Here is a 27,500-nt window from a genome sequence, read left to right on the forward strand (position 1 = left end):
GGATGCTAGGTTTGTTGTGTATGAACATGATGGTAGAGAAATTTGCGGTGACAATGTTTTCCATATGACAGATGGGAAGAATGAAGTTGAATTCCTGTTTCCAGTTATTATATTCCCACTAGATGTTGGGCCACCAGTTATAAATGTGAACACAGGGTTGGTCATTGTGAAAGGAGAGATTTTACCAGTGGTTCTGAGTGCAACAAGCATAGACTCTGAATCTAGGAATCTGAAATTCATGTTAGTTACTCCATACTCTTCACTAGGACAAGTGCTTCTCAGACAAAGTCTGGCATCTGCAGACATTTCCTTGTGGAGATTCATTGACACTTACCAGGTGTTTGAGAAAGTGACTGTGGAATGGCACGTCAGAGATATCTTAGAAAAAAAGCTCTTCTATCACCATATTGGGTCCTCCTTGACCTCCATAACTATGGACCAGTTTACCTTCTGAGTGCATGATGATAGTGAAGCCCCAAACCATCCCATTGACCCCATTAAGGCTACTGGGGAGAAACTGGGCTGGGTTTTTAAGACCCCACTAAGGCTACTGCGAAGAAACTGGGCTGGGTTTTTAAGACCCCACTAAGGCTACTGCGGAGAAACTGGGCTGGGTTTTTAAGACCCCACTAAGGCTACTGGGGAGAAACTGGGCTGGGTTTTTAAGACCTCACTAAGGCTACTGGAGAGAAACTGGGCTGGGTTTTTAAGACCCCACTAAGGCTACTGCGGAGAAACTGGGCTGGATTTTTAAGACCCCACTAAGGCTACTGGGGAGAAACTGGGCTGGGTTTTTAAGACCCCACTAAGGCTACTGCGGAGAAACTGGGCTGGGTTTCTTTTCTTTCTGCACTCTTTTAATTCGCCTAAATACCTACAGGTTCCTGATATTACAAAAGACCAGAATCGTCAGCCAGCATAATAACACTTTACAGCTCATTGTGTGTATTGTTTAGAGAAACAGTGCTGCAGGTTTACAGTGTGCATGAGGAGAACCAGCTGCTGGAGAGACCTTGTTTGATAGTGACTACATATATGAGAGTGAGTGCATATATGATAGTGAGTACATTTATATTAGTGAGTACATATATGATAGTGAGTGCATATATATTAGTGAGAACATATATGATAGTGACTACATATATATTAGTGAGTACATATATGATAGTGAGTTCATATATTTTCACTTATGTCATTTGGCAGGCACTCTTGTTCAGAGTGACTTTATCAAGTATGACAGTACATGTGCTGCCTGAGATGTTACTAAGTCTTTGTTGAGAAGCGTACCTACTGAGATGTTGCTGAGTGTTTGTTGAGAAGGGTACCTACTGAGATGTTGCTAAGTGTTTGTTGAGAAGGATACCCACTGAGATGTTGCTAAGTGTTTGTTGAGAAGGGTACCTACTGAGATGTTGCTAAGTGTTTGTTGAGAAGGGTACCTACTGAGATGTTGCTAAGTGTTTGTTAAGAAGCGTACCCATTGAGATGTTGCTAAGTGTTTGTTGAGAAGCATACCTACTGAGATGTTGCTAAGTGTTTGTTGAGAAGCGTACCTACTGAGATGTTACTAAGTGTTTGTTGAGAAGCGTACCTACTGAGATGTTACTAAACAGCTCACTAAGAAATACCATGGCAGACTGCTATTTCTGACAGTAAGATATTTTGATATTAGATATTTTAGCTTCATATGGTGGATGTTTATTGACCAATTAGCATAAAGTTCCATACAATGATCTTGAAAATAATATAAAGAATGAGGTTTTCTCAGCCTCAACCAAATTAACCTCAACCAGCTCAATATTTCATATTAAATTTCATATGAACATGTAATGACTTTATTAATAATAATATTATTCATATTATGACAACAATTGTTCTGCATATACTAAACACTCCATCAGGCCTTATTTAAAACAGATGGGTGGGAAAACTGTTATTATTTGTCTAATTATTAACCCCTTTAATGAGATAAGTGACATTATAATTATTAAATAATTTCTCAGATGATGCAGTTATAATACTTTAACACTCCTAGTTTAACTAGCAAGATTTTAACCAGCTGTGGATTGCAACCCTGTTTCCTGTTTTTCACACACACACTCTCGCTCTCTCTCTCTCTCTCCCTCTCTTTCTCTCTCCCCCCTCTCTCTCTTCTTATCTCTTCCCTCTCCTCTCTCTCTTTTCAGTTCTCAGCACAGTAGATGGCACTACTGTACACAATCATGACTTCATCATACACCCACACACACTTTACAAGCATAAACAATACCATATAAATACTTCATTTAATAAACTAAATGGGGTATATTCTGAGTTGTATAATACGAATTAAGTTTCAAATGATAGTTAAATAGCTGAAACTAAATGAAAGCCGTGGTTCTGTTTTTAGGTAGCTGCGTGCGTATTTCACCACAGTAGGTGATCCATGTGTGCGTGTAAATCTACGGTGTTTCCCCCGAGAGAGCTGCAGGTGGAGGAACTCGTAGGCCAGTTTTTTCATTCCAGTTCAGAGATGACGAGACACTAGCCAGGAGCTCACAGTCACCTGTTACATGCAGCACAGTCTCATTCACCCTCACACAAATGCACACACACACACACACACACACACACATGCACACGCACTCACACACAAATGCACACTCACTCACACACAATCACACACACACACACGTGCACATACACACGCACATGCACACTCACTTGCGCGCACACACATGCACATGCACATACACAATCACTCACACACAAACGCACGCACGCTCACTCACACACGCCCACACACGCACACATACACATACACACGCACATGCACACTCACTTGCGTGCGCACACACACACACACACACACACACACACACACACACACACACATAAACACATGCACACACTCTCAATCAATTGCTCACACATATATACACACACGCACACACACACACACACAAACACATGCACATTTTCATTTTTTCATTTGCCAAACCTGCCAAATGCTGAAAATGTACTTGTAACGATAAATGCACATGAATCCTTGTCATTTCATGTTCATTACCGGGAAAACTCAATTGAGTTTATTTAACCCTTTGAGTATAGGTTCGTGTGTGTGTGTGTGTGTGTGTGTGTGTGTGTGTGTGTGTGTGTGTGTGTGTGTGTGTGTGTGCAGTGTGGGTTCAGGAGTGGATCTGATCTCTCTCACCAGCTACAGTCACCCTCCCATCAGCTTCCACACAGCCCACCTCCACCCATTTACACCTCCACTAACATCCATCCATCCATCCATCCATCCATCCTTCCATCCATCTCTAACATATTTGCATCCAACAACCTTTCCTTTTCTTCATCTTGTTCATTTGTATATCATGATACTCTCCAGTCCTCAGCTGATGTGAACAATGTGGCAGTTGGTCTCAGTTTTGATTTTGCGCCCGGCGTAACCAAGGAAACAGCAAAGGTCCTGATTCTTGATGATGCGGGCACTCCTGTGCTAGAGGGGGTGGGACTGTGCAATTGATAGTTTTGACTATCAATTTCACATTGGGACAACCAATCAGAGCCATTGTTACAATTGAATAATTCACAGAGTAAAGGTGAGATGCTACATCACTTTAATATCACAGTAATATAAATATTAAACACAATTAAAATGTATTGAAAGCTACAGCTTGATAAATATTAGGCATATTCTACATTATGTATGTGATACATCTTTTATTCCATTTATTCCAAACAATTATGGTCATGTATTTGCATGTGTGTGTGTGTGTGTGTGTGTGTGTGTGTGTGTGTGTGTGTGTGTGTACTAGGTGTATTAGTTCCCTCTCTACAGTTTGCATTACAGTCCGAATACAGAGTGGATGAGGCAGCTGGCCATCTTGTTGCCATGGTGATCTAGTCTGGTGACCTCACCCAAAGGTCAGCGGCTAGGTGTTACATGAGGCAAAGCTCTTCCCAGGCCATGATGGACTACGACAAGAGGCAAGACACTGACCTGTCAGTCATTAGCTCTCAGCTGGGTGAAACCATGTTGTCCTCTCTCTGACTCTCTTCCAAATGCACGCAAATCCAGCGTGCACGCAGCTCTGAATATTTGATTTGTATTTAAAACTTTTTAAACTGCTTCACAAAACGGGTTTTTTTCAGGTGAACAAGTGGATGACTCAGAGGATGTAGAGATGCACGAGTTCTGCTTGGTCCTTGGACTCCCCATCAGCCAATCAGCAGTGGTGATGTCTCTGGGGAAACAGAGAGAAACTGGTGAAGGTTCAGCTCTCAGAGACAATGAGCTTCACTTTGGTGTTGCTGAATAGGAGAGAAACCAGCCATGGTCCCTCAGTGGAATGAATCGCAATACTGTGTCACAAATGACTTCAAACCTATGGCGCCATCTGGTGGTGAATTACATTAGCTGTACTACAGTATATAGTATTGTATTACTGTTTCTTTTTTATGCTTTTGCCAAAAGCAAAGACTGTCATCAGCCAGGACTTAGTAGTTGAATCGATAGCAATTGGTTAACACATAAGATTAGTATAACAAGTCTTTGTAGATGTGATTAAGTGCTGTTGTTCTAACAGACCAAACAGGCAGCCAGAAGACGTCGTCTGCTCTCTACTGACACCTGTGTTCACTCCTATGTTCACCTCAAGGACTGCACCCCCATGTCTGTTTTGTCTTTCCATGCAGATAAGTAAGAAAACCTTGCAGCTGCCAAACGCACCCCTAGGCATGCGTGCCTGCGGCTCCTGTATGAATTCCCATGGGTTTGCACTAACGAGGTGTGTTAGACACACTCTCTGCAGGTCTAACCTTTAACAAACACTGGATTCAACACACTGCATGTCTGGCCTCTGCAAACAAGACTTGATCTATTCAGAAATCTGTTGTTAGTAGCTGCATAAAATTGTGCTAAAATACTTTCTTAAGTGTTATTTTTAATACTTCTGCTATGGGCTTTACTGCTGGGTGTTGTTTCCTATGTATGGTTCACATTTTTACATTTTCCTACAAAGTGCTAGAGGAATAAGTACATGTTGTTGACTGCTTCACACCTCTGGTGGGTGGGTTTGAATTTGTGTGAACGTGTGTGCGTGTGTGTGTATGTGTGTGTGTGTGTGTGTGTGTGTGTGTACGTGTGTGTGTGTGTTCCTACAGAACTGCACTGTTATGAGGGTCAGACCATACATGTTGTTGAGGTCTATAGGCTACGTGACACCGAAAACCGAGACCAAAGAGACTTTCACTGATGACAACATGTAGACTGACACACACACACACACACACACACACATACACAAATATAGGTTTTAAAAGTAGCCATATTAATCAAAATCAAGAAGTAATTCAGTGTGATATCTCGTTGCGTCTGGTGTGTGTGTGTCTGTGACATTGCATCTGGTGCATGTGACCTTGTGACATTACACTGTGTCTGGTGGGTGAATGTTGAAAGTTTCCGAGACCATGGTGCAAGTGTGAACAGTAGGCTGTGTTATCTGAGATGCCTGGAAATATCTGAAGGAAGCGGTTGAATGGTCTTCTGTATTTAACCACTGAGAAATAAAGATGTGTTCCGGGAGGCCTGCTGTCTTCCCAGCTTATCTATTGCGTGTCATTCCAAAATACGAGTCCATTTTGTGCTTTGCAGAGAGATGCATGCACCAGCTAACCTAAATGAGCAGGGCTCGGGAAGGAGCCTCACGTTCCGAGGTCGCGAGTGATCTGAGAGCAAACCCCAGTGCACACACACTCGCCAGCATTAACCGTCACACACACTCACCAGCGTGAACTGTCACACACACTCACCAGTGTTAACCGTCACACACACTCTGGCCACAGGCTGGCCCCGCGCTATCTAGTCACTCGTTTGTGTGACTGTAGACACTTCTCCACATATGCAAAATACATAACCCTCACTGAAATGTGTATGACTATGTATGTGACAAATAAACCAAACTTGAAACTTGAAACTTGAAATCCTGCAATACTCATAAACACACAAGCAAAAAACACAGTGGCACCTAAGCGCACACAAACTTTCTGTGTGTGTGTGTGTGTGTGTGTGTGTGTGTGTGTGTGTCCGTCTGCCCACCACGTCTTGTTCCACTCCCATCGTGTGTCCACCAACCTGCTCTGCCTTGAGTAGACTTCCACCCACTACAGATTCGCCCCACCAATTCCACATGTACACACACACACACACACACACACTCATAAATGCTCGCATGTGTGACGGTGTGCTCTGGAGGCCCTACACACTCCGTTTCTATAGCAACCTGGAGCCAGAGGCATGCCTGTGCACGTTTCATGGTTACATCAACATGCTGGAGTTGCTCACTGATTGCAGTGACACTGTTAGCACACACACACACACACACACACACACACACACACACACACACACACACACAGCCCTCTCTGTTTTTCGGGTTCAGGGTCTTGTGCAATCCTGCGTCTCTTTATGTTCCATGACTATGATGACTGGATGACCTTTGACCTTCACACTGAGTTAACGCTGACCTTTGTCTATGACACGTCTGTCCTGTGGCAGCAAGGCTTCCCCAGTCCTACCGACACAGGACTACAGGGTGTGTGTGTGTGTGTGTGTGTGTGTGTGTGTGTGTGTGTGTGTGTGTGTGTTTCTCATCTACACTTCTCCCAGATTCTCTGTACCCCACTAGTATGAGAATAATTGAAGAAGGTCACTTTCACAACAACGGCTCATTTTAAGGGAAGTTTTATACTGTCGCACCAAGGTCAACATGTCTGTCACACACGGGTCAAATCCTGCAACACTAACCATTACATTACATCAGTGAAAAATTCAATATCTGCCAAGGCCAAGAATAAATACAGACACAATATTTATTTTTGCCTGTGTGGGTGTGTGAGTGTGTGTGTACTTTACAGGCTCCTCAGTGCACTTTCAATCAGCCTTCACAAACATTTCATTGTAACAGGAAGGTATTTAACTATACAGCGAACTATACTGAACTATGTTCAGATATTTAACGTTCAAACGTTCCAGTGCTAATTGAATTAGAAATTATAAGATTATACGCTATGGAGCCTATAGACCTACTGGTAACGACATGGCCTAGCTCTCTCTCTCTCTCTGTGTGTGTGTGTGTGTGTGTGTGTGTGTGTCTGTGTGTGAGTTATTGTTTTATATATGTGCTTTATGTGTATACATTTTTGTATCTTTGTGTAACTCTGCCCATTTGTCTTTCATCTGGATAGACTTTCAAAACACACTCAGACTCTGGGGTTTGGGGTTTGAGTATGAGCCATTCAGTGCATGATTGGCTGAAGACACACCAGGAGGCGGAGCGTCTCGTCAAACAGGCCAACTCGGATAGCTTCAGCCTGCCATCTGCTCTGCTGCTCCAGGCATATTATGGTCTGCGGTGGTTTAGTTGCGCTGCGTGACAGCCTTGCCATTTGGCCCTCTCTAACATGTTACAGCTCTGTCTGTTTGCAAGTAGCTGTTGGTCGTGAGTGTCACAGCCACACAGTTTACACCATCCACTCCAGCGAGGGAAGCAGGGCATCAGGGTAGGGCATGGAGGGCCAGTTACACGGTCCTCTCTGTGGATGTGGCGCGAAACAGAGCCAAGGGTCCAGTGTTCCAGTCGGCCCAGGAGACAGTCGCTGGTTTCATTTGTGTGGTGGGAGAGGCTTCATGTGTCACCAGACGTTGCAGGACACAGTCCAGAAAGCAGCATACAAATGTTAATAATGGATCACTGTTTGGGATACTTTATATGCATAAATACTACATGGGGTAAAGTTATGAAATAGAAGTCAAAATAAATGTGAAGCCAAATGTTCAGTGCTGACAGAAAACCGTTTGGCCGACAGTCTGGACGATGTCGGTATTATCTTCCTTGCTCAACGCGGATGTTTTCTTTTTTGATTAGAAACATCGTTGTTTTCGACTTCCAGTCAGGCCACCAGGGGTTAAGACAAGGAATCGATTGTCCTCCAGCTACGCCTCCCTTGCAGTTTTCGTGTATTTACGTTTCATCATCCGTCCGCTAAGCGGCGCTGCTCTGTTCCTTTTTGTGGCGTTCAGAGGTCCATCGCGGTCTGCTTTGTGTTTGTGTTGCACGGCGCTGGTTCCCGTTTCTCCGCCAGTTTTGGACACGGCCCGTGCGGTTCGGCGTCGCAGCAACAAGGTGTTTGTTTGTTTGTTTGTTTGTTTGTTTGTTTGTTTTATCTTGATCTCCGTGTGCAAACCATGCAACTGCGGTCGCTGGGTCCTGCATAGCGCGCTAGGCTTCCTGCAAGAGGGTTAAACACACGGAGAGCCCCTCCGGTCCGGGAGAACATGGAGTAGCCCGGTGCCGCGGCGGCACTCGAGACACGTCGGAAACGGGATGGCGCCGTGCGTGACCCGGGCTTGCCGCAGCCTGGCGCTGTCCACATGGCTGCTGTCCCTGTGCTTCGTGCATTTGCTCTGCCTGGACTTCACCGTGGCCGAGAAGGAGGAGTGGTATACGGCGTTCGTGAACGTCACCTACGCGGACCCCGTCACGTCGGAGGTGCGCACGGAGAAGACCGAGTGCGGCCGCTACGGAGAGCAGTCCTCCAAGCGCGAGGCCAGAGGGCCGCTCGCGATGGCCGTCTCCCCGCACGAGAGGCGAGCGTGCGACCCCGGCACGAAGTTCGCGGCTCCCAAACGACCGACCGCGTGGATCGCGCTGATAACCGGGGGGAACTGCACGTTTGCGGAGAAGATTCGCCACGCAACAGTCCAGAACGCCTCCGCCGTGGTCATATTCAACGCGGGGTCTGCAAACCCCAACGAAACGATCACCATGGCGCATCCAGGTACCGTGAAACGACCCGCCGCGTCATGTGCGCGCTGGGCCCGGGCTGGTGACGTTCGAGGGTGGCGAAGCTGGCTGTTGGCAGCTGGTCGCACAGGTCTGAACCCCAACCCAGCCACAGGGCTAAAACGGGAAGAAAAACCGGCAACCTAGCTAACTGCTCAGTTATTTGAATCGAAACCTCCTCATCCAGTTCTGATTTATGTTTACTTGGTTCTTACGTTTGCTAATGATTTGTTGTGGGAAACGTGATCAGGTGCCCAGGCTGCGGCACTGCACGCACACTATAGCCATGCACCCTGCACCACAGTTTTGCTACCTATCGCTCCACAGTTGTGGACGCAAGCTGTAAAGCCCCGTCACTGCTGCGCCCAGACCGTGGCGCCGGTCCTCGGTGCATCTGTGTTAACTTGTTTCTTGTTTAGGTAGGATCTTTTATTGAATTTTCCGAGGGAAAAAGACTGTTAGGTCAAGCTTGGCCCGGCTTGTCAATCCCCCAGCTGTGGTTGGGTCGTGTCTTCTTCTCACATCTGGGAAACATTGGAAGCTTGGACGTCTTAAACGAAGCATTCACACCCTCAGCCACATCCCACTGCCGCCAGGCCTGGTTTTTTTTGGTTTTTTTAAACACTTTAGATTGATGATCTGGGACCAGATCCTCCCTATGCATATAATCGTTTCCATTTGTGTGTAAAAGGCAAAAACTGATGTCAGATCAGAGAGTTGCTGCTGCAGCCTGCTGGGGACCTGCTCTGTGGCGCAGGGTAATGGCCTGTCTGAGACTAGGTTATGGGAACAGGGAGAGTATGGAATCCGTCTCTCTCTCTCTCTGTGTCTCTCTCTCTCTCTTGCTGTCTCTCTCGCTGTGTCTCTCTCTCGCTGTGTCTCTCTCTCGCTGTCTCGCTGTCTCTCTCTCTTGCTGTCTCTCTCTCTCTCTTTCTCTCCTTGTTTATTACACTTACCTCTGGTTGTTTATAATGCATAACCTGAAAACTTAGACATTGGGACACAAAATGGAAGAAAATTTAACTCATTTAAAAAATGTCTTCCTCTGCTTTCCTTTAGTTAGTTACATTGTATAACCTGGAAGTGAGTGAAACGCCTACAGTCTTTCACTCTTTTAAATTCTCTCTCTCTCTCTCTCTCTCTCTCAGGTTTAGGTGATGTTGTAGCGATCATGATCCCAGGACCTAAAGGTCAAGAGTTAGTGCGGTTACTGGAGCAAAACATCACCGTGCACATGCACATCACTATAGGAACACGCAACCTGCAGAAATACGTCAGCCGCACCTCCGTGGTCTTCGTCTCCATCTCCTTCATCATCCTCATGATTATCTCCTTGGCATGGCTTGTCTTTTACTACATCCAGAGATTCAGATATGCCAGTGCCAGGGACCGCAACCAGGTATGCACACACACACCCTCCCTGGATAAACCAGCATCAGGGACCATAGCAAAGTACACACCCACCCTAAGGTACATCAACGCCAGGGCCTGTACCTAGGTAGACACCACCCACCCATCCTACATACACCATATATATATATATATATATATATATATAAGATGGGGCGCATCCATCGCTGGCCGCCTGTCCTCGGGTTGCTGAGGAGGGCTAGACATTGCTGTTAGTCCCTGTTCTTATTTAATTTGCCTCTCTAATGTGCCCCTTCTGTGTGGAGAACTGCTTCATCCAGATGAAATGTTTCATTATTAATCTTTAGTTACAATCTTCTCTTTTTCCGGTCCGTTCAGAGACGTCTTGGCGATGCTGCTAAGAAGGCTATCGGCCAACTCCAGATACGGACCATTAGGAAAGGAGACCAGGTGACCTGACACACACGCGCGTGCTATGTAGAGAGGGAGTTTGTCCTTCTCGCTTTAGTTACTGGCTTACTAGGGATCTATTCCCAAACATTTGTGAAGTTGCTTTGTCATAAAAAGCCTTATATAAATAAATGAACAAGAAAATGATGAGTAAACTTGAGAAATGAAACTTCCTGTTCATTCCCTTCAGGAGACGGAGACTGAGTTTGATAACTGTGCCGTGTGTATTGAAGGCTACAAGGCCAACGATGTGGTGAGAATTCTGCCCTGTAGGTAAGCACATCACAGGCCAGTGCTGAAGTAACACGCACATGCTTACACTTACACACACACACACGCATGTTTATGTTTACACACACATGCATACTTGCTTGCCTTTTTACGTCTCTCTCTCAGTTCAGTTCAGTAGCTTTACTGGCATGACCATATACGATTACAGTATTGCCAAAGCAGTATTACAACATGAACATTACACAACATTACAACCTTTGCGATTATGGAAATTGAGTTCTGTTATTATAAAGAACTTGAAGAGAAACTGGTCTGAAATAATAATTGGTAGAAGTGAAAATAAAGCGTTTATAAGCTGAGTAATGTAGTGTGTGTGTGTTTGGGTGGGTTACTCACGTTATGGCAGGCAGACATGCATCGCTAAAGCACTGCTTTCCTTCCTCTCTCTCTCCCTCTCAGTGTGTCTTCTTCCTTCCTTCTCTTGCTCTGCCACTTCTTCTACGTCTGTTCCTCCCTCCTTCCCTGCCTTAGCTCTCCTCCTCCCCCCTCTGGTTATAGTACACACCATGTCCCCTGTTCCTCTGTAGGCATCTCTTCCATAAAGGCTGTGTGGACCCTTGGCTGGTGGACCATCGTACCTGCCCCATGTGCAAAATGAACATCCTCAAAGCGCTGGGCCTCACGGTAAGGACCGGCCTCTGCCTCGCCTCGCTGGGCCCGCTGTTGGCATGCATAGCGTGGTTCGGGCGGCCCCGTAACTGGAGTGTGTTAGCAGAGCTCAGCCTCCTAGCTGGTGTAGTCTGAATGTGTGCTGCGATGTGGTTCCTGCCCTCCCAATTTGTACCGTTCTTGTCGTCCTGTTTCTTCTGCTCTAATTTCCCTCGGTTGTTATTAATAACCTGCTTGGCTGTGTTTTATGCGACCTTCATGTAATCTGTGTAACTTTGTATTTGTGTTTGCTTATAAATATTCATTGGATCTGTTCCTCCGCATGTCTAAACTGCATTTCATCTGAGTCTCACCTCAGTCAGATTACTATGATTAAACTATAATTGAGTCTAATTCTGTCCTGATTTTTCCTGCGGTATTTCATTCTAATTTTAACTAATAACTTTGTGTCTGCTTGTATAATCGTGTCTAACGCTTGTGTGTTTCACTCTGTGTTGTCCAGTCGAGTGCTGAGTGTTTGGAGGATCTTGCCCTGGACTATAACCTGGCCGTGGGTGGCGTGACCCTGAATGCCATGGTGATGAGTGATGATGTCATGGTGGGTGATGTGGCAGTGGTGCGCGACCCCGGGATGCGAATGGTGGGTCTCCCTCAAGTCCTCCTAGACTCTGAGCCTTTGTCAGAGGACACGATGATGACTGAACAGAGTGAGTGGCTTAGCTCATGCACGGAGGTTTGCATCCATCCGGTTCCTCTGAGGGTTTGTGGTGTGTTTCTTTGAATTGTTGTGTGTATGATAACTTATGTTTCTTAGAATGTATGTCTTCTCAAAGTGTGTGTGTGTGTGTGTGTGTGTGTGTGTGTGTGCTGCATTTAAAATGCATTTTCCTCAGGTGAGCTGCAGCCAATGGCGAGTAGCAGCTCAGAAGTGTCACTTGCTATGGGGGCGGGGCACTTGGATATGGACACGCCTGCAGAAGATGTAAAGTGCTGAACAAAGAATGCAAACCCCACTCAAACTGCAGCCCCACATACCTGAGTTGCCCCTTGCAACGAAAGCGAGTTACCATGGCAATGGGTCCAGTGGGTAATGTGCACACGAACCCCCTTCCAGTGGAAGCTCCAAGCCAATGACATCACGCTATACCATCACTCTGTACTCTGACTGTTCTCTCTCTCTCTCTCTCTTCTTTACACTAAGCCCTGAAGCAGTTCCTCTCCTGCAGGTTCAAATGCTTACTTCAGAGTGTGCACTAGAGTATTCACTAGGGCAAAGGGCACTAGTACATTCCTGACAGACGGTCTGCTGTGTGCTGCTCGACAATCAGACCAGAGCAAGTCCCTCACGTCTGTACCAAACTCAGCAGGGTACCACAGTAGCTCCAAAAAGAGAGGGAGGAAGTAGTGTTTTATTTTTCTATAGAAATGCATTTGGAGTGTGGGGGAAAAAAAGTACAGTATTTGATGAAACTTCGCAAAGTATTAAAGTACTGAACTGCTGCCTCCATGGAGGGAGGAACGGAAGCACGAAAACGCCAAACTTTTGGACTTTGGGGCATTCTACTCATGTGACAAGTGTTAGAATTTTCCAGAAAGTGCTCTTGGGCCTCGTTTCGACTCGTGCATGAAGCAGCCCTTACACGCCTGGGTCTGTATATATGTGGATTCCATTCACATTTGTAACTCGGTTCGTTCACGTCTTAAATTTATTGTATATTGTAAATAGAAGTATTTTGTCAACTCTGTCCTGTGCTGGGAGATTTTCTCCTTCGTACATGTTTTCCTGATCATGCACTTTTATCTAGTCAGAGGTTAAAGTTCAAAGTGGATAATTTCATGACTAGATCCTGATGTCAAGTAAACACATCTGGTCTCAATCTCCTTTTGGGAGTTAACACACATGACTAACACTAAGCAAAACACACACACACACACACACACACACCTCTTTGTGTGCCCACAAACAGAGGGCTTCTGCTCTTCACTGATAAACATTTTGCACGTGGGTCTAAATGTGCTCTGACCATGAATACATTTTAATGTGATTTTTGGCTAAAGTTTTTCTTCTCATTGCAATGCCATAGAACAATTTCTCAGATTTATTCAGATATTGACACTGATGTCGAAATAATGTGTATTTGATGCACCAACAATAAATACATACAATTAACAAACAAAAACCTGATGTCTAAAACGGCGTTTGTAAGAAAAGCACGGCCACAGAGAGTAGTAGCATGGCCGAGGGGCCTGATCCATCCTCCAAGACTATCCAAAGCTGCCAGCTGTACGTAACACTTTCGGCCTGCAGAGGGCGACGTGGAGCAGAGGTTTGCGCAGCCAATGCACCTTTAATCCGGGTTTAATCGGGACAATACTGCGCTACAGTTTTACCCGGTGATGCACTGAACTGAGTTCATGGCCTAGACAGCTGGGTGGTCATCGCTTTTGACTTCAATAAGGTTAAACAAGTATTTGCATTGGATGTCCTCATCCTCACGTCTGAGTCGTATTTTTTGTGTAGCCTATGCTAAGGGGGTTGTGGGTTTATCGTTCATTCTCTTGGCCAATAGCGGTTAAAGTTGATACATCAGTGTGTATATACTTGTAATGATTAATATTAGCATCACAGGAAAGGCTTCGCTCCTGAGTCACTACGCAGACACCTATCGGGCCATCTGCTCAAACCCGCTGTTGCTTCCCCGTGACACCCGTGCCAGTGGTGTCGGTGGAATGACCAGTTTGCCAGAGTTGTGTTTTACTGGCGTGAGAGAGAGGTGTGACCACACACGTGAACGATGAAGCCACCTGCATGCTTGTCTCGCTCTGCATGTTCTTTACCTCGTCCCTTGCTCACCTCTGGGTTACACAGCAGGTCTCTGCAAACTAGCGTCCTCTTCCTTTCGTCTTCTGTAGGGCTTTTTCAACTTTTTCTACCTTATTTTAGGCTGTACCGTGGGGCGGGGGAATGACTCCCATCTTCTCAGCCGTTTCCTTTTGCACGGTGTGGCCACAAGGGGGCAGCACCTGCATCATGACTAGCTGGACAGAATATAAAGCGACGCTATTAGTGCACACGTGACCCAGGCTGCCTGAAAAGTTGACCGAACTCATGTGCGGCTTCTCCACCATTTAAGACTACCCCGTGTAAATTTCATAAGATAAACAAACGAAAACTTTCATAGTCCGGTTGTAAACTAAAGTCCAAAATGTGCTTCGCTCTTAAAGGTTTTGTTTTTTTGTTTTTTTGTTTTTTTTTAGAGGCTGGAGGGTTTTGTAGAAACATGCTAGCTCTGTCCACCAGCCTGTGTTCCTCTGCAGTGTCACTGGTGGTAGGGCTGAGTGCTGAGCAGCTACACCAGAGGAGATCTGTTGACTTTTGGCTGTGTAGGTGGAGGTATTATTATTAGATGGAGGAGTTCTTGACTGACACTTGCAGCTGAGCCCATGCATTAGTACAGTATGGGCATTCCACACACACTCAGTCAGTGCAGGACTCACATGTCCAAAGCCAAGGGGATAGCCTGGATTAGGTCTATCCAGTGGACCAACGCCTGGCCGTGGACTCAGAGCTCATCTGAACCTCATTAGCAGCGTTACACGCTGCATCTCATTATTGCTGAAACTAAGACCAGTCTGGGCTTTGACTATGATGATGGATTCTGTAATCACAGTTATTTCATCAACAGCTCATTTGAATGGTGATTAAAGGTGAATGAATGGTAATTAATTAGTTAGCTGGCTGTCGTCAGGGTACAGGGAGGCTCTTGTGCTCAGTCGGCACTGCTCCACAGTGAGCTTGGAGGCCAAACCACATGCACTGTTTCCAGATCAGAAAAAAAAGATTTATCTCATACTGATGCCAGTTCTCCATTAAATAAACACTTCCTTATCCAAGGTTACTTTAATGTGTAACTATAGTAGGAAGTAACATCTAGACTCGTCATCTGTTTTCTAGCAGGTGGGGTGATGTGTGCAGTCTGGAACCTGCCAGCAGCAACAGCTTGGGCATGTTCTAGCTGAGGAACTAGACGTCCAAGATGAACTGGTTGGAGACGCCCAGGAACCAGACGTACCAGAAGAACAGGTTGGAGACGCCCAGGAACCAGACGTACCAGAAGAACAGGTTGGAGACGCCCAGGAACCAGACGTACCAGAAGAACAGGTTGGAGACGCCCAGGAACCAGACGTACCAGAAGAACAGGTTGGAGACGCCCAGGAACCAGACGTACCAGAAGAACAGGTTGGAGACGCCCAGGAACCAGACGTACCAGAAGAACAGGTTGGAGACGCCCAGGAATCAGACGTACCAGAAGAACAGGTTGGAGACGCCCAGGAACCAGACGTACCAGAAGAACAGGTTGGAGACGCCCAGGAACCAGACGTACCAGAAGAACAGGTTGGAGACGCCCAGGAACCAGACGTACCAGAAGAACAGGTTGGAGACGCCCAGGAACCAGACGTCCCAGAAGAACAGGTTGGAGAAGCCCAGGAACTATTCATTTATACTTTTCCCTTTTGAAAGATCTGTATCATTTTTACAGATGTGATTTGCATTTTACAATCTTTTGCTATTTATTCATTTTTGTCCTCAGAATATTTCCTCCCTGATGCTTAAACTGCCATCAGGCTTTGTGAGAGCTGAATTACTGAGCTAAATCCTAAACTTTGACTTTATCTTAATGCAGTCTTGAATTAACATGAATTCAAACCTCAAAGGTTTTTGCTGGCAGGGCAATAAGTTTATGCTACCAACAAGTGTGTTCATGTGTGCGTGCTTGTGTGTGTTTAATACTGGGTGTTTTCATGTGTGTGAGAGACAGTGTGTATGTGTGGTCATGTTGGAGTGTACATAACTGTACTGTAGGTAGCATCATACTTGTGTTTGAAAACCCTGGACATCCTGGTCCTTCAGCACTTTTGCACTGCAAGATTTAGATGTTAGTGTTTGTTCTTTGGGCTTTTAGTCCATTATAAATGTGATTTGATTGAACAAGGTGCTGGGTGGCTCTACAGAGCACTACAGTGTACTACTCTACAGAGCAGTACAGAGCTCTACAGAGCAGTACAGAGCTCTATAGAGCAGGACTTTACAGAGCTCTACAGAGCAGTATAGAGCAGGACTTTACAGAGCAGTACAGAGCTCTACAGAGCAGGACTTTACAGAGCTCTACAGAGCAGTACAGAGCTCTGCAGAGCAGTATAGAGCAGGACTTTACAGAGCTCTACAGAGCAGTACAGAGCTCTACAGAGCAGTATAGAGCAGGACTTTACAGAGCTCTACAGAACAGTACAGAGCTCTACAGAGCAGTATAGAGCAGGACTTTACAGAGCTCTACAGAACAGTACAGAGCTCTACAGAGTAGTACAGAGCAGGACTTTACAGAGCAGCACAGACTGCTTTTCAGCACTGGTGAATATTCCATAATCTCCATTAGGACCGGGTGTATTTGTGGGGAGTAGGGGCATCTGGCAATTGTGTGTGCATGTGTAACAAGTTTCATTTTAAAAAGACAGTTGCATTGCAGTTGCACATAATGACTGAAAACATCTTTTTTTGCTCACACTTATACAATTACATTTGCTTTCTGTGAAAAGCTGTTAGATTTTTACGCAGTGGAGTACCTGCCCTACTTTCTACAAGGGGAACTGTATATGAATACATATTAATGTCATTTTCTCCCTCTCTCTTTTTTGGTTTTTTACTTTTTTACATTACATTCACTACATTAAATTCACTCCACAGTCTCTCTCTCTCTCTGATTATTTCTGATGTCGCACTCTGAGGATTTATTTAGTGCGTGTGTGTATTCTGATAAACAGCGTTATTTTAGCTTGCCTCGAGGAGCACTGCTTGTTGTACAAGTTAAAACCTTATGTCACGTAGGCTGCGCGTTGTAGGCGTCTGCAGATCTAAGACAACTATTGCGCTGCGCTCAAGCACAGCCAAAACGCACAGCGCACCCGGATTGGTCAAGCGCGGAAAACCTGCCCTTCGTGACTGGATATTCGGTCTAAAGCGTGTGAAATACGGCGTTCACCGAGCGCTCTGCCCACACGCGCACTCACCGAATCGGAGGTGTGGAGGGGCAGGGGACCGACGGACCGACGGAGATATATGTACGTGAGTCAAAAATGGTGGCGGGAGGTGGATGGACAGCTTTGCGCTGTCAAAGGCTGCACGGTGAACTCGGAGCGGCCAGTGTGTTACCGCAGTGGGACGGAGCGACGGTAGGGTTACGGACGCAACTTTGGAGAGAGCGCATGTCTGAAGATTAGCTTGCATCAGCGTCCAGGCTGGTTATGAGAAGCAGACGCTGGTGTGTGTAATTTGGGAACGTGTAGTTGGAGTTGTTTCCGCGACATGAACCAAAACTTCAGGTTGGGATTTGCGTCACTTCAGCTAACCAAATCAAATGATCCCCTGCTCAGACTTGCTCTTCTCTTTCATAGACATTGTTTAAACTTAATTATGGTGTGTAACTTGTAGAGTCGGTGCGGATTTTTTGCAAAAGTAAACTTGCTTTTTGTTTGAATGTGCTGTTATTTGGACGTGACCTACATAATGTCACGCGCTTTCATTACCTCGTGCTGTCGAATGTGTTTGGACCCGCGACACTCGCGGAGAGTTGACGTCACTGCGTGCCCACCAGCTCGCTCACGTAACCTAAGATGAGGCTTAATTACAGCGGTGCGCACCGTTTTGTAACGTCACGTTCTTGTTTTTTCAGGAGTGTCCCTGAGACCAGAAGATCAGACAGTCTCTTCTCTCTCTCGCTCTCCCTCTAAATGTCTCTTCCTGCTACCTCTCTTTCCCGTTTGCTCCGATGCTCGGTCTCCTTCGTCGGCCAGAGCGTGACCGTGCACACGGGCCGGTTTGCGTGCGTGCGCACACCGGCTCTCCACAGAGTCCGTTGGTACGGCGCGTCCCGCTTGGACGCTGATGGCAGCGGGCGGCCGGCTACCTGGGACTCGTTCGGGATTTGGGACAACCGGATTGATGCTCCCATTATGCTCCCACCCAGCATCCGATATGGAACGCCTATCCCAGAGCTCAGCCTCGCCAACGTCGGATACGCGTCACAGATCGGTCGCCGTCGTGACAACGAGGACCGTTTTCGCGTGGCCAGGCTCACGCCCACGCTGCTCTACTTTGCTCTGTTTGACGGACACGGAGGCCCGCACGCTGCCGATTTCTGCTACGCACACATGGAACACTATATACGGTACAAAGATCCACACACGCGCACCTTTGTACAAACATGCCGTGCTCTTTTTGCATATACAGCTCAGTATCTCACACAGGTATTGCGTGTGTGCGTGTGTGTAATAGGGATGGTCTTGAGGAAGAGTGGGATTTGGAGGTGGTGTTGTCCAATGCTTTCCTGCAGGTGGACGCTGCCCTGGCCGCTCATATGCAGCTGTATGGCAACGGTGTGTACATGCCAACACCCCACCTGACGCAGACCCAACACACCCAACAACCCCACCTGACACAGACCCAACACAGACCCAATACCCCACCTGACACAGACCCAACTCCAGTTTGGTCAAAAAAACACCCCAGTCAACACATAGCTGTATCTAACCAGTCAGGTGCAAAAAAAAGCCAGTCAGAAGTTCCAGTTCAGCCCAGTTTGCCATGATGGACTCAGCTGAACCCAACACTCCTTCACAACAAACACTTCTGATCCACTTTATCTCAGCTAATAAAGCTGCAGGCACAAGCAGACACTTGCTGCTTTGTCTACACGGCGTATTCAGAGTTTGATGAGCTTTGATGAGCATTTTAAAGAATAGTGAGTTGGAAGCCAAAATGAAATCAATCTCTCTGGATTCAATACAGCCTCTCTGATGATGGTGGGGACCACGGCGACCGTGGCATTGCTTAGAGACGGCATAGAGCTGGTTGTCGGGAGCGTTGGAGACAGTCGCGCCATACTGTGCAGGAAGGGCCAAGCGAAAAATCTCACCAGCGACCACACGCCCGAGAGAAAGGATGAGAAACAGAGGTACAGGCACACACACACACACACACACACACACCTCTACAGAGTCGCCCTCTCTCACTAATGCTCTCTGACACTAAAGGAATGGCATTACTGGCATGATCAATGATTTACGTTGTGCCACCCAGTCAGTGTGCTAATAATATAACCAGAAATCTCCCAGCTCCATTCTCCCACACCGAAGGGCATCCAGCGTTTTTCATGTACAGTTGCTAGAGTTGTTATTTGTAACAGTATTTTTGAGTGTAGTTTTTGGAATACATGTATGTACATTTACACATTAGGTTTTTAAGTCCCCTTAGTGATATTTCTACTTGTGTTGGTGTGGGTTCCCTTAGTGAAATCTCAGCGTGTGCGTGTGTGCGTGCGCGCGTGTGGTTTCATACCAGGATCCGTCAGAGTGGAGGTTTGGTGACATGGAACAGCTTGGGTCAGGCCAACGTTAACAGCCGCCTGGCTATGACGCGAAGCATCGGGGACTTCGACCTAAAGACGAGTGGAGTTATCGCGGAGCCAGAGACCACTCGCGTCACAGTGAGCGTGTGTGTGTGTGTGTGTGTGTGTGTGTGTGTGTGTGAGTGAAGGAGAGACATGTATGAGCTTTCCTCTCTGCCAGCATTCACTGGAACCAGGGTGGGTTTCAGCTTGCGATCACACATCCTTGAAACGTGGCAGCGGATGGGGGACATGCCATCACCTCCTGTTGCTCGCATGGTCTCCCGTATACAGCGCACTGCATGTGCCTTGTCTTGTGTTGTAGTTACAACATGCCCACGACTCATTTCTGGCTCTGACAACTGATGGTGTAAACTTCATCATGAGCAACCAGGAGGTCTGTGATGTCATCAACCAGTGCCATGACCCAACAGAGGCTGCTTATGTTATCGCTGAACAGGTAGCCATGACATCAGCAATCCGTGGTAACAGCGCAGTAGTAAACAACACTTTTGTTGTTCTTGCGTGTAAACATTAAGTTGAAGCTCTTAGGGCTACAGTGTCTACACAAGCAGGTCCAGTTAAGCTTTAAACGCAGGGGGTCAAAACATTGTAAACATTGTCTAAAAAAAAGTTTGGTTTTTTTTGCGATGTTTTGGATGTTTAAGGTGTGTGTTTGTGTGTGTGTGTGTGTGTGTGTGTTTGTGTTTATGTTCTGAATTTCCAGTCTTTGCAGTATGGCTCTGAGGACAACAGCACTATCATTGTGGTTCCATTCGGAGCGTGGGGCAAGCAGCAGAATTCCTATTACAGCTACTCCATGAGCCGGAATTTCACATCCAGCGGACGCTGGGCCTGAAAGTTCCTGACCGTCAGAGCAGGACTCTGTCTGAATGTTCCTCTACACACACTACAGAACGTCTTAACAACACACAGGAAAATCCCAAAGCCATCATTTATAAAGGTCTGACAACTATGTCAGTATATTTTATTTTTTTGCAAATCACACCTGTGACACACACTGTGTGTATACATATTCTCTCTTTCTTCCTCCCTCCCTCCCCTCTCTCTCTCTCTCTCTCTCTCTCTGTCTGTGTGTCTGTCTAAAAAGAGAGAGAGTATGTTTAAAAGTAAGTTACATAACAGCACTTTTAATAGAGAGCCGTGTCATAAGCTAACAACTCCTTCAGGACGTTCGATAGGCCGTCATTAGATTTAGATTCAGCGTTCATGCCAACTGTGCTTTCTGGAATAGAACATCATGTAATGCATCACATAATGTCAAAAATAATCGCAGGTCCTTCCTGGATCAATACAACTATACAAAATAAAAGTCTCCGTTTCTAAAATGCAGAAGCCGCTGAACTGTATGAATGTATATCGTCTGTATGTGTGATGGTGAAAGATGTGAAATTTCTGTTGAAATGATTAAAATGTTGCCAATCATGTTAATTCTATATGATGGAATGCTGGTTACAAACGGTAATGATGTCCTAACGTTATTGACTGTGCTGTATTTCTGTGCTTCAGTACAAACAGTGACGATATCTGCTGACTGGGGCGATTCTGTTTAAAACAATGCCAAAGATACCGAACATTGTTTAACGGGATCCAACACGTCTGTACTGGTCTCTGGGTTCACTCTGCTCACTCATACTGAACTGGGTGATACATTTAAAAAATACTAATAATAATAAAACGAATCAGATCTTGAATATTTTGTCCTTTAAGTTATGCGTTATTTCATTTTTTAAAAATAAGTTAATCAAGCATATTCTTATAGAATTAGAATTTTAAAAATGTGCTGTTTTTGTTAATTTACTCCCTGTTCAGAAGGTAGAATGAACACTCTTGTTTCTAAAGACCTCTGCACCTTCACACAACCGCAGAAGAAGATCAAAACGCTGAATATCCAGTTATGCTGTTTAAAAGGATCAGACGAAGGAACAGAAATAGATGGTTGAAATCGAGTGTCATTATTGTGACGTATGTGATCGTGACATATGCCCCTGGCTCGACGTCAGTAGATTCACAGGAGACTTCAACGTCCAGTACTCTGTGTGTGTGTGTGTGTGTGTGTGTGTGTGTGTGTGTGTGTGTGTGTGTGTGTGTGTGTGTGTGTGTGTGTGTGTGTCTCCTTACCAACACGAACATGAACTCTGTACCCTCCTTACAGGGTGAAAGCTTTCCCTTTTGTCATCACGCATGAGTGCGGCAGTGTCTCTCTGCCCGCCTTCCTGGGACTCCAGAACACACCACCCGTTAATACGCTACTACCCGTTAATACGCTACTACCCGTTAATACGCTACTACCCGTTAATACGCTACTACCCGTTAATACGCTCCCCGTTAATACGCTACTACCCGTTAATTCACTACCTCATTAACACGCTACTATCCGTTCATATGCTACTCGTTAATACGCTGCTATGCTACTACCTGTTAATATACTACTACCCGTTAATATGCTACTCGTTAATATGCTACTCGTTAATATACTACTACCCGTTAATATGCTACTACCTGTTAATATACTACTACCCGTTAATACGCTACTACCCGTTAATATGCTACTCGTTAATATGCTACTACCCGTTAATACGCTACTACCCGTTAATATGCTACTCGTTAATATACTACTACCCGTTAATACGCTACTACCCGTTAATATGCTACTCGTTAATATGCTACTACCTGTTAATATACTACTACCCGTTAATATGCTACTCGTTAATATACTACTACCCGTTAATACGCTACTACCCGTTAATATGCTACTCGTTAATATGCTACTACCTGTTAATATACTACTACCCGTTAATACGCTACTACCCGTTAATATGCTACTCGTTAATATACTACTACCCGTTAATACGCTACTACCCGTTAATACACTACTACCTGTTAATACGCTCCCCATTAATACGCTACTTGTTAATACACTACTACCTGTTAATACGCTACCCGTTAATACGCTACTACCCGTTAATATGCTACCCGTTAATACACTACTACCTGTTAATACGCTCCCCATTAATACGCTACTTGTTAATACACTACTACCTGTTAATACGCTACCCGTTAATACGCTACTACCCGTTAATATGCTACCCGTTAATACACTACTACCTGTTAATACGCTACCCATTAATACGCTACTTGTTAATACACTACTACCTGTTAATACGCTACCCGTTAATACGCTGGGTGGGTGAGGGGTGGGAGCGCAAGCGTCTCTCCACCAGACCTGGAGATGTCTTAGCAAAACTTCTGACAGCTGGGTTCTGACCCAGGACTCTCAGAGATGGATAGATAAACTGTTGTATGTAATTTGAATGGAAAAGGCCATTATATGCTGTGTTTAAGTGTGGTCACTGTGTTTGATGTATCTGCTGAGTGTGAGTGTGATCACTGTGTCTGAGTGTGCTTATTGTATTTGTTTGTGCTTACTGTGTTTGAGTGTGTCCGCTGTGTTTGAGTGTGTCCGCTGTGTTTGAGTGTGTTCGCTGTGTTTTGTATCTGTTGTTGTGGTCATTCAAACTGGCCTTTCATCTGTGGGACCCTTTTAAAACCCACAGCTGTTTTTCTTTTCAGCATGACAATCTCTTCTAAATCAACACACTCATGTTGAGTGTGACTAACAATAACACACACTAAATCCAGTGCTTTTGCCTTGCAAAAAATTCCGTTCTAAAAAAGGTTCCAAGGTTAAAAAAGGTCACGCTTTATGTTCGAGAGTCTCCTCGAAGCCCCCAGAGCAAACTGAGAACGAAGCACAAACAGGTAGTGGCAACTCTGAGGGCACCCCCCCCGGAATTCTTATGAGCAGCATTCCGATCAGGATCGTTCCGCTTCCAAACCATAAAGAGGAGTGCAGGAAGGGTTTGTTATTGTTGTTGTGTCCTCATTAGTCAAGCTTCGAACCCAAATAACACCACACAGATCTGGTGTCACATGAGTACCATAACAAGAACTGAAATTATTTTTAAATAATAATAAATTGACCACAAAAAAATTCCAACATAATTTCCACAGAAATAGCATGTTTATAATTGATATTTATAATAATAATAATAATAACAATTATTATTATTATTATATTCACAGTGTCCCACAGTCTCACAGCAACACGCGATTCTATAATGTCAGTGAACACCAAATATACACTGTGCACTGTGAAAGTGATACTCTGGAGTGACCAACATTCTTCACAAAGGCTGCATGCATGTGTGTGATTGTGTGTGCCTGTGTACATCATTATTTGTACAACAAATGCATTATTTGTACATCAAATGCATACAAGTTTCATTTGGAAACAGCACCTTCTTGTGTCTAGGTATTTATGTGAATTATTTTCGTCTCTCATATGAAGGTCACTAATATAGCTGTAATTTTTTCAGTTAATGCAATTAAAATGAAACTAAAACGCCTATTGGGCTGCACCCGTCTTTTCAGTTTGTATCAGTTACCTCGAACCACTAGAAGGCAGCACTGCACAAAGCTCCCGCACGCCCTCAGGCTAATGTAAGCGGGATGCTACACTCTGCGCATGCGCTCGGTTTTTGTTCACAAAGGTTATTCATGCAACAATGATTTTTAAAAAAACAAAACAAAACAAAAAAACGCCTGAACAGAGCTTTCAAAAAAGCTCTCCGGGACTCTGAGCGCCAGCAGCTCTCTGTCACCACCTGCTGGACAAATTGTCAAACAGCTTTACCAGGAATCACCAACAGCTTACAATTATTTGAAGTGTCATTGAGTTCACATTCATTATTCACATTCAGTGATAGCTAGTTTGGCTAATGAGCATTTGTTGTTGACATTCACGCTTTCTCAGTTATTTTAATTCAGTTTGTGAGCTGAATTTCTCTCTTGGAGCGATGTGGAGTGGAGCGGAGCACCTCGGGCCGTGAGTACACCACCCCCACCCCAGCTGCCCGGAGCGCCGCTTCACAGAACAACCAGCAGACATGACGTGATACACTCACACACACACACACACACACACACACACACACACACACACCCACCAGCCTCAACAAAGACACGCTCACCAAAGGCTTAAGATTCACACACCATAGTCTGAGTGTGTGTGCGTGCGTGTGTGTGTGTGTGTGTGTGTGTGTGTGTGTTTGGAGAGAGAGAGAGAGAGACTAAGATCTTGTGCAGACTACTTTATGGCATAGTAAAAAAAACGACCTGTACAATGTTTCTTTTCCTGTTCACCTACACTCAGTTTCATTTGGATTGTGCTTTTTATGTCTGCCGATAACAATTGATAACAACAGCAGAGTTCTTTCTTTAACAGCTAAGTCTGATACGGGCCACATTTTTCCACTTCGCACCGACGCTGAATTTGAACGTCCTCGAGCGATCTCTAGCAGCCTGGATGCATCAGCTCACCCACATCCCTGTCAGATAAAAGCTCTTATTCAAGCCACCCCTCCCCCTTACCAGAAGTTTCCCTATAACACGAGAAATTCCCTATAGAGTTGTGAGCCCGCGCTCGCACGCCACCCCATGCTAGGCTGCAGCTCCCAGAGGCTTCTCCACGTGGCCCTTACCTGGAACAGCCTGCAAGGCGCTGTCTGAGCGAACGAGGTCTCGATCATCAGGGCTGGGGTGGGCAGAGGGGTAGGTTCTTTTCATGCTTATCCATGTTTACATCTACGCTGAACTTTATCTTTAAGAGTGTATAGTCATTTTTGTCAGAGACAGGGTGTGTAAAACACTTGCTTTGATTGGTCACCACATCCAGCACTCTTGTGCCATGCTCTCACACACACACACACACACACACACACACACGTGTTTTGGTCATTCTCGGTTGTACTGTCTTTCATACCCGAGGAAATGGAGCACCTGGCACTGGTCACTGGTTCTTCACAACTGAAGTGCATGTTCATTTCATCACATGATCATCACATGATCGTCACATGTTCATCACACATTCATCACACGTTCATCACATGTTTTTTTCATTTCAAAATTGCTCATGTTATCTTCCTTTTATTTTATCTCTTCTTTTTATTTTCACAATCGACATCTTTTTCTACTTCATCTATACACATCTCTCTCTCTCTCTCTCTCTCTCTCTCTCTCTCTCTCTCTCTCTCTCTCTCTCTCTCTCTCTCTAGCCCAAGGGAGGCAGAACCGTGAAGCAGTTCTCTGCTATGACTGGACACGTTACTGCATCTGTTCAGCTGCTGGCTACATTGGTGGAGTGTTGATGTTTGTTTAAGTTCAAGCCTGCTTGCCTGTTTAAGCATGAATCTTTAATACACTGCACATCTATATGTGTGCACTCATAATTCCCATGTTTCTCCCTCTCCCAGAACTTTCCTCCCATCCGAGTTTACAGGAGAGAATTTTGCATTCGAGGGATTTCTCAGAGTCGTGATTTTCCCCAACCCCAAGCAGGTGTCACTGGGGCAGTTAGGGTAGCTAGCCGGGCGTTGGACAGAAGGTCGGGGGGTGAGAGGGTTAAACATGCAGGACTTGCCAAGCAGGGCAACGTTCCTACTGCACACAGCAAGTCACTAATACAGCTGTGTTTACACACACACACACACAGAGAGAGAGAGCGAGAGCTCTCTCTGGCTGTAGTCATGCGTGTCTGTTATTAGAAGACGTACTGAAGCTGTAGTGCTGTTATCTGTTATGAATGCTAATGACAGTGTTTGGCAGGCAGAGCCAGTATGGCATGTTTTGGAGTGGAGGAGTAGACAAGTGGAGGAGTAGACAAGTAGGGGAGTGGAGGAGTAGACAAGTAGACGAGTGGAGGAGTAGACAAGTAGACGAGTGGAGGAGTAGACGAGTAGGGGAGTGGAGGAGTGGAGGAGTAGACGAGTGGAGGAGTAGACAAGTAGACGAGTGGAGGAGTAGACGAGTAGGGGAGTGGAGGAGTGGAGGAGTAGACGAGTGGAGGAGTAGACAAGTAGATGAGTGGAGGAGTAGATAAGTAGGGGAGTGGAGGAGTAGACGAGTGGAGGAGTAGATAAGTAGGGGAGTGGAGGAGTGGAGGAGTAGACGAGTGGAGGAGTAGATAAGTAGGGGAGTGGAAGAGTGGAGGAGTAGACGAGTAGGGGAGTGGAGGAGTAGATAAGTAGGGGAGTGGAGGAGTAGACGAGTGGAGGAGTAGATAAGTAGGGGAGTGGAGTAGACGAGTGGAGGAGTAGATAAGTAGGGGAGTGGAGTAGACGAGTGGAGGAGTAGATAAGTAGGGGAGTGGAGGAGTAGATGAGTGGAGGAGTAGACAAGTAGGGGAGTGGAGGAGACTTCGACTGCAGTGTCTATGTGGAGGCTGAGCTGAACGCCTTTAACATGAGAAAGGCCTCGTGTGGGTTTTGAAATGTGTCCCACTTTTCTGTAGTGACTCCTCCTGACTCACCTTTCTGTAGTGACTCCTCCTGACTCGCCTTTCTGTAGTGACTCCTCCTGACTCCCTTTTCTGTACTGACTCTCCCTGACTCACCTTTCTGTAGTGTCTCCTCGTGACTCACTTTTCTGT

At 45.6% G+C, this 27,500-nt stretch overlaps 3 protein-coding genes and 1 long non-coding RNA gene across 10 annotated transcripts; 3 read left to right on the forward strand and 1 right to left on the reverse strand.

Moving 5' to 3' along the window:
- Positions 1–2,928: 2,928 nt before the first annotated feature.
- On the reverse strand, positions 2,929–11,457 carry LOC113591028. Its single transcript, XR_004775484.1, has 3 exons — positions 11,277–11,457; positions 3,986–4,229; positions 2,929–3,517 (listed from the first exon to the last, which is right to left on the reverse strand). It is a non-coding gene; the product is annotated as an uncharacterized LOC113591028 (long non-coding RNA).
- rnf150b (ring finger protein 150b) lies at positions 7,842–13,500 on the forward strand. 4 transcript variants are annotated; one of them, XM_027031378.2, is made up of 7 exons: positions 7,842–8,823; positions 9,977–10,227; positions 10,578–10,649; positions 10,840–10,922; positions 11,468–11,564; positions 12,052–12,309; positions 12,443–13,500. In XM_027031378.2, the coding sequence occupies exons 1-7, from the start codon at positions 8,370–8,372 to the stop codon at positions 12,533–12,535; spliced, it is 1,308 nt and encodes a 435-aa protein (XP_026887179.2). In that variant the 5' UTR covers positions 7,842–8,369; the 3' UTR covers positions 12,536–13,500. The 4 variants fall into 4 exon arrangements, with proteins under 4 accessions (XP_026887179.2, XP_026887183.2, XP_026887181.2 ...); XM_027031382.2 differs by having other exon boundaries at positions 7,843–8,823; positions 12,052–12,189; XM_027031380.2 differs by having other exon boundaries at positions 7,844–8,823; positions 12,052–12,282.
- Positions 13,501–13,599: 99 nt separating this feature from the next.
- On the forward strand, positions 13,600–17,275 carry LOC118240552 (protein fam-161-like). Its single transcript, XM_035521279.1, has 2 exons — positions 13,600–15,257; positions 15,508–17,275. Exon 2 carries the CDS (start codon positions 15,587–15,589, stop codon positions 16,094–16,096), a length of 510 nt encoding a protein of 169 aa, XP_035377172.1. The 5' UTR covers positions 13,600–15,257; positions 15,508–15,586; the 3' UTR covers positions 16,097–17,275.
- Positions 17,276–17,498: 223 nt separating this feature from the next.
- si:ch211-149b19.3 (protein phosphatase 1K, mitochondrial) lies at positions 17,499–21,707 on the forward strand. Of its 4 annotated transcripts, none has more exons than XM_035521277.1 (7): positions 17,499–17,670; positions 18,278–18,772; positions 18,880–18,980; positions 19,393–19,558; positions 19,945–20,089; positions 20,316–20,450; positions 20,718–21,707. In XM_035521277.1, the coding sequence occupies exons 2-7, from the start codon at positions 18,336–18,338 to the stop codon at positions 20,847–20,849; spliced, it is 1,116 nt and encodes a 371-aa protein (XP_035377170.1). In that variant the 5' UTR covers positions 17,499–17,670; positions 18,278–18,335; the 3' UTR covers positions 20,850–21,707. The 4 variants fall into 4 exon arrangements, with proteins under 4 accessions (XP_035377170.1, XP_026887178.1, XP_035377171.1 ...); XM_027031377.2 differs by having other exon boundaries at positions 17,500–17,666; XM_035521278.1 differs by lacking the exon at positions 17,499–17,670 and adding an exon at positions 17,688–17,777.
- The last annotated feature ends 5,793 nt before the right edge of the window (positions 21,708–27,500 follow it).

This window comes from Electrophorus electricus, chromosome 22 (assembly GCF_013358815.1).
Source record: "Electrophorus electricus isolate fEleEle1 chromosome 22, fEleEle1.pri, whole genome shotgun sequence".
Lineage (NCBI taxonomy): Eukaryota > Metazoa > Chordata > Actinopteri > Gymnotiformes > Gymnotidae > Electrophorus > Electrophorus electricus.

Coding starts and splice junctions, on each gene's coding strand:
- rnf150b (XM_027031378.2), top strand. CDS start 8,370: ATGGCGCCGTGCGTGACCCGGGCTTGCCGCAGCCTGGCGCTGTCCACA. Junction 8,824..9,976: donor GATCACCATGGCGCATCCAG/GTACCGTGAAAC, acceptor TCTCTCTCTCAG/GTTTAGGTGATGTTGTAGCG. Junction 11,565..12,051: donor TCAAAGCGCTGGGCCTCACG/GTAAGGACCGGC, acceptor TGTGTTGTCCAG/TCGAGTGCTGAGTGTTTGGA.
- LOC118240552 (XM_035521279.1), top strand. CDS start 15,587: ATGAACTGGTTGGAGACGCCCAGGAACCAGACGTACCAGAAGAACAGG.
- si:ch211-149b19.3 (XM_035521277.1), top strand. CDS start 18,336: ATGTCTCTTCCTGCTACCTCTCTTTCCCGTTTGCTCCGATGCTCGGTC. Junction 19,559..19,944: donor AGAAAGGATGAGAAACAGAG/GTACAGGCACAC, acceptor GTTTCATACCAG/GATCCGTCAGAGTGGAGGTT. Junction 20,451..20,717: donor CTTATGTTATCGCTGAACAG/GTAGCCATGACA, acceptor CTGAATTTCCAG/TCTTTGCAGTATGGCTCTGA.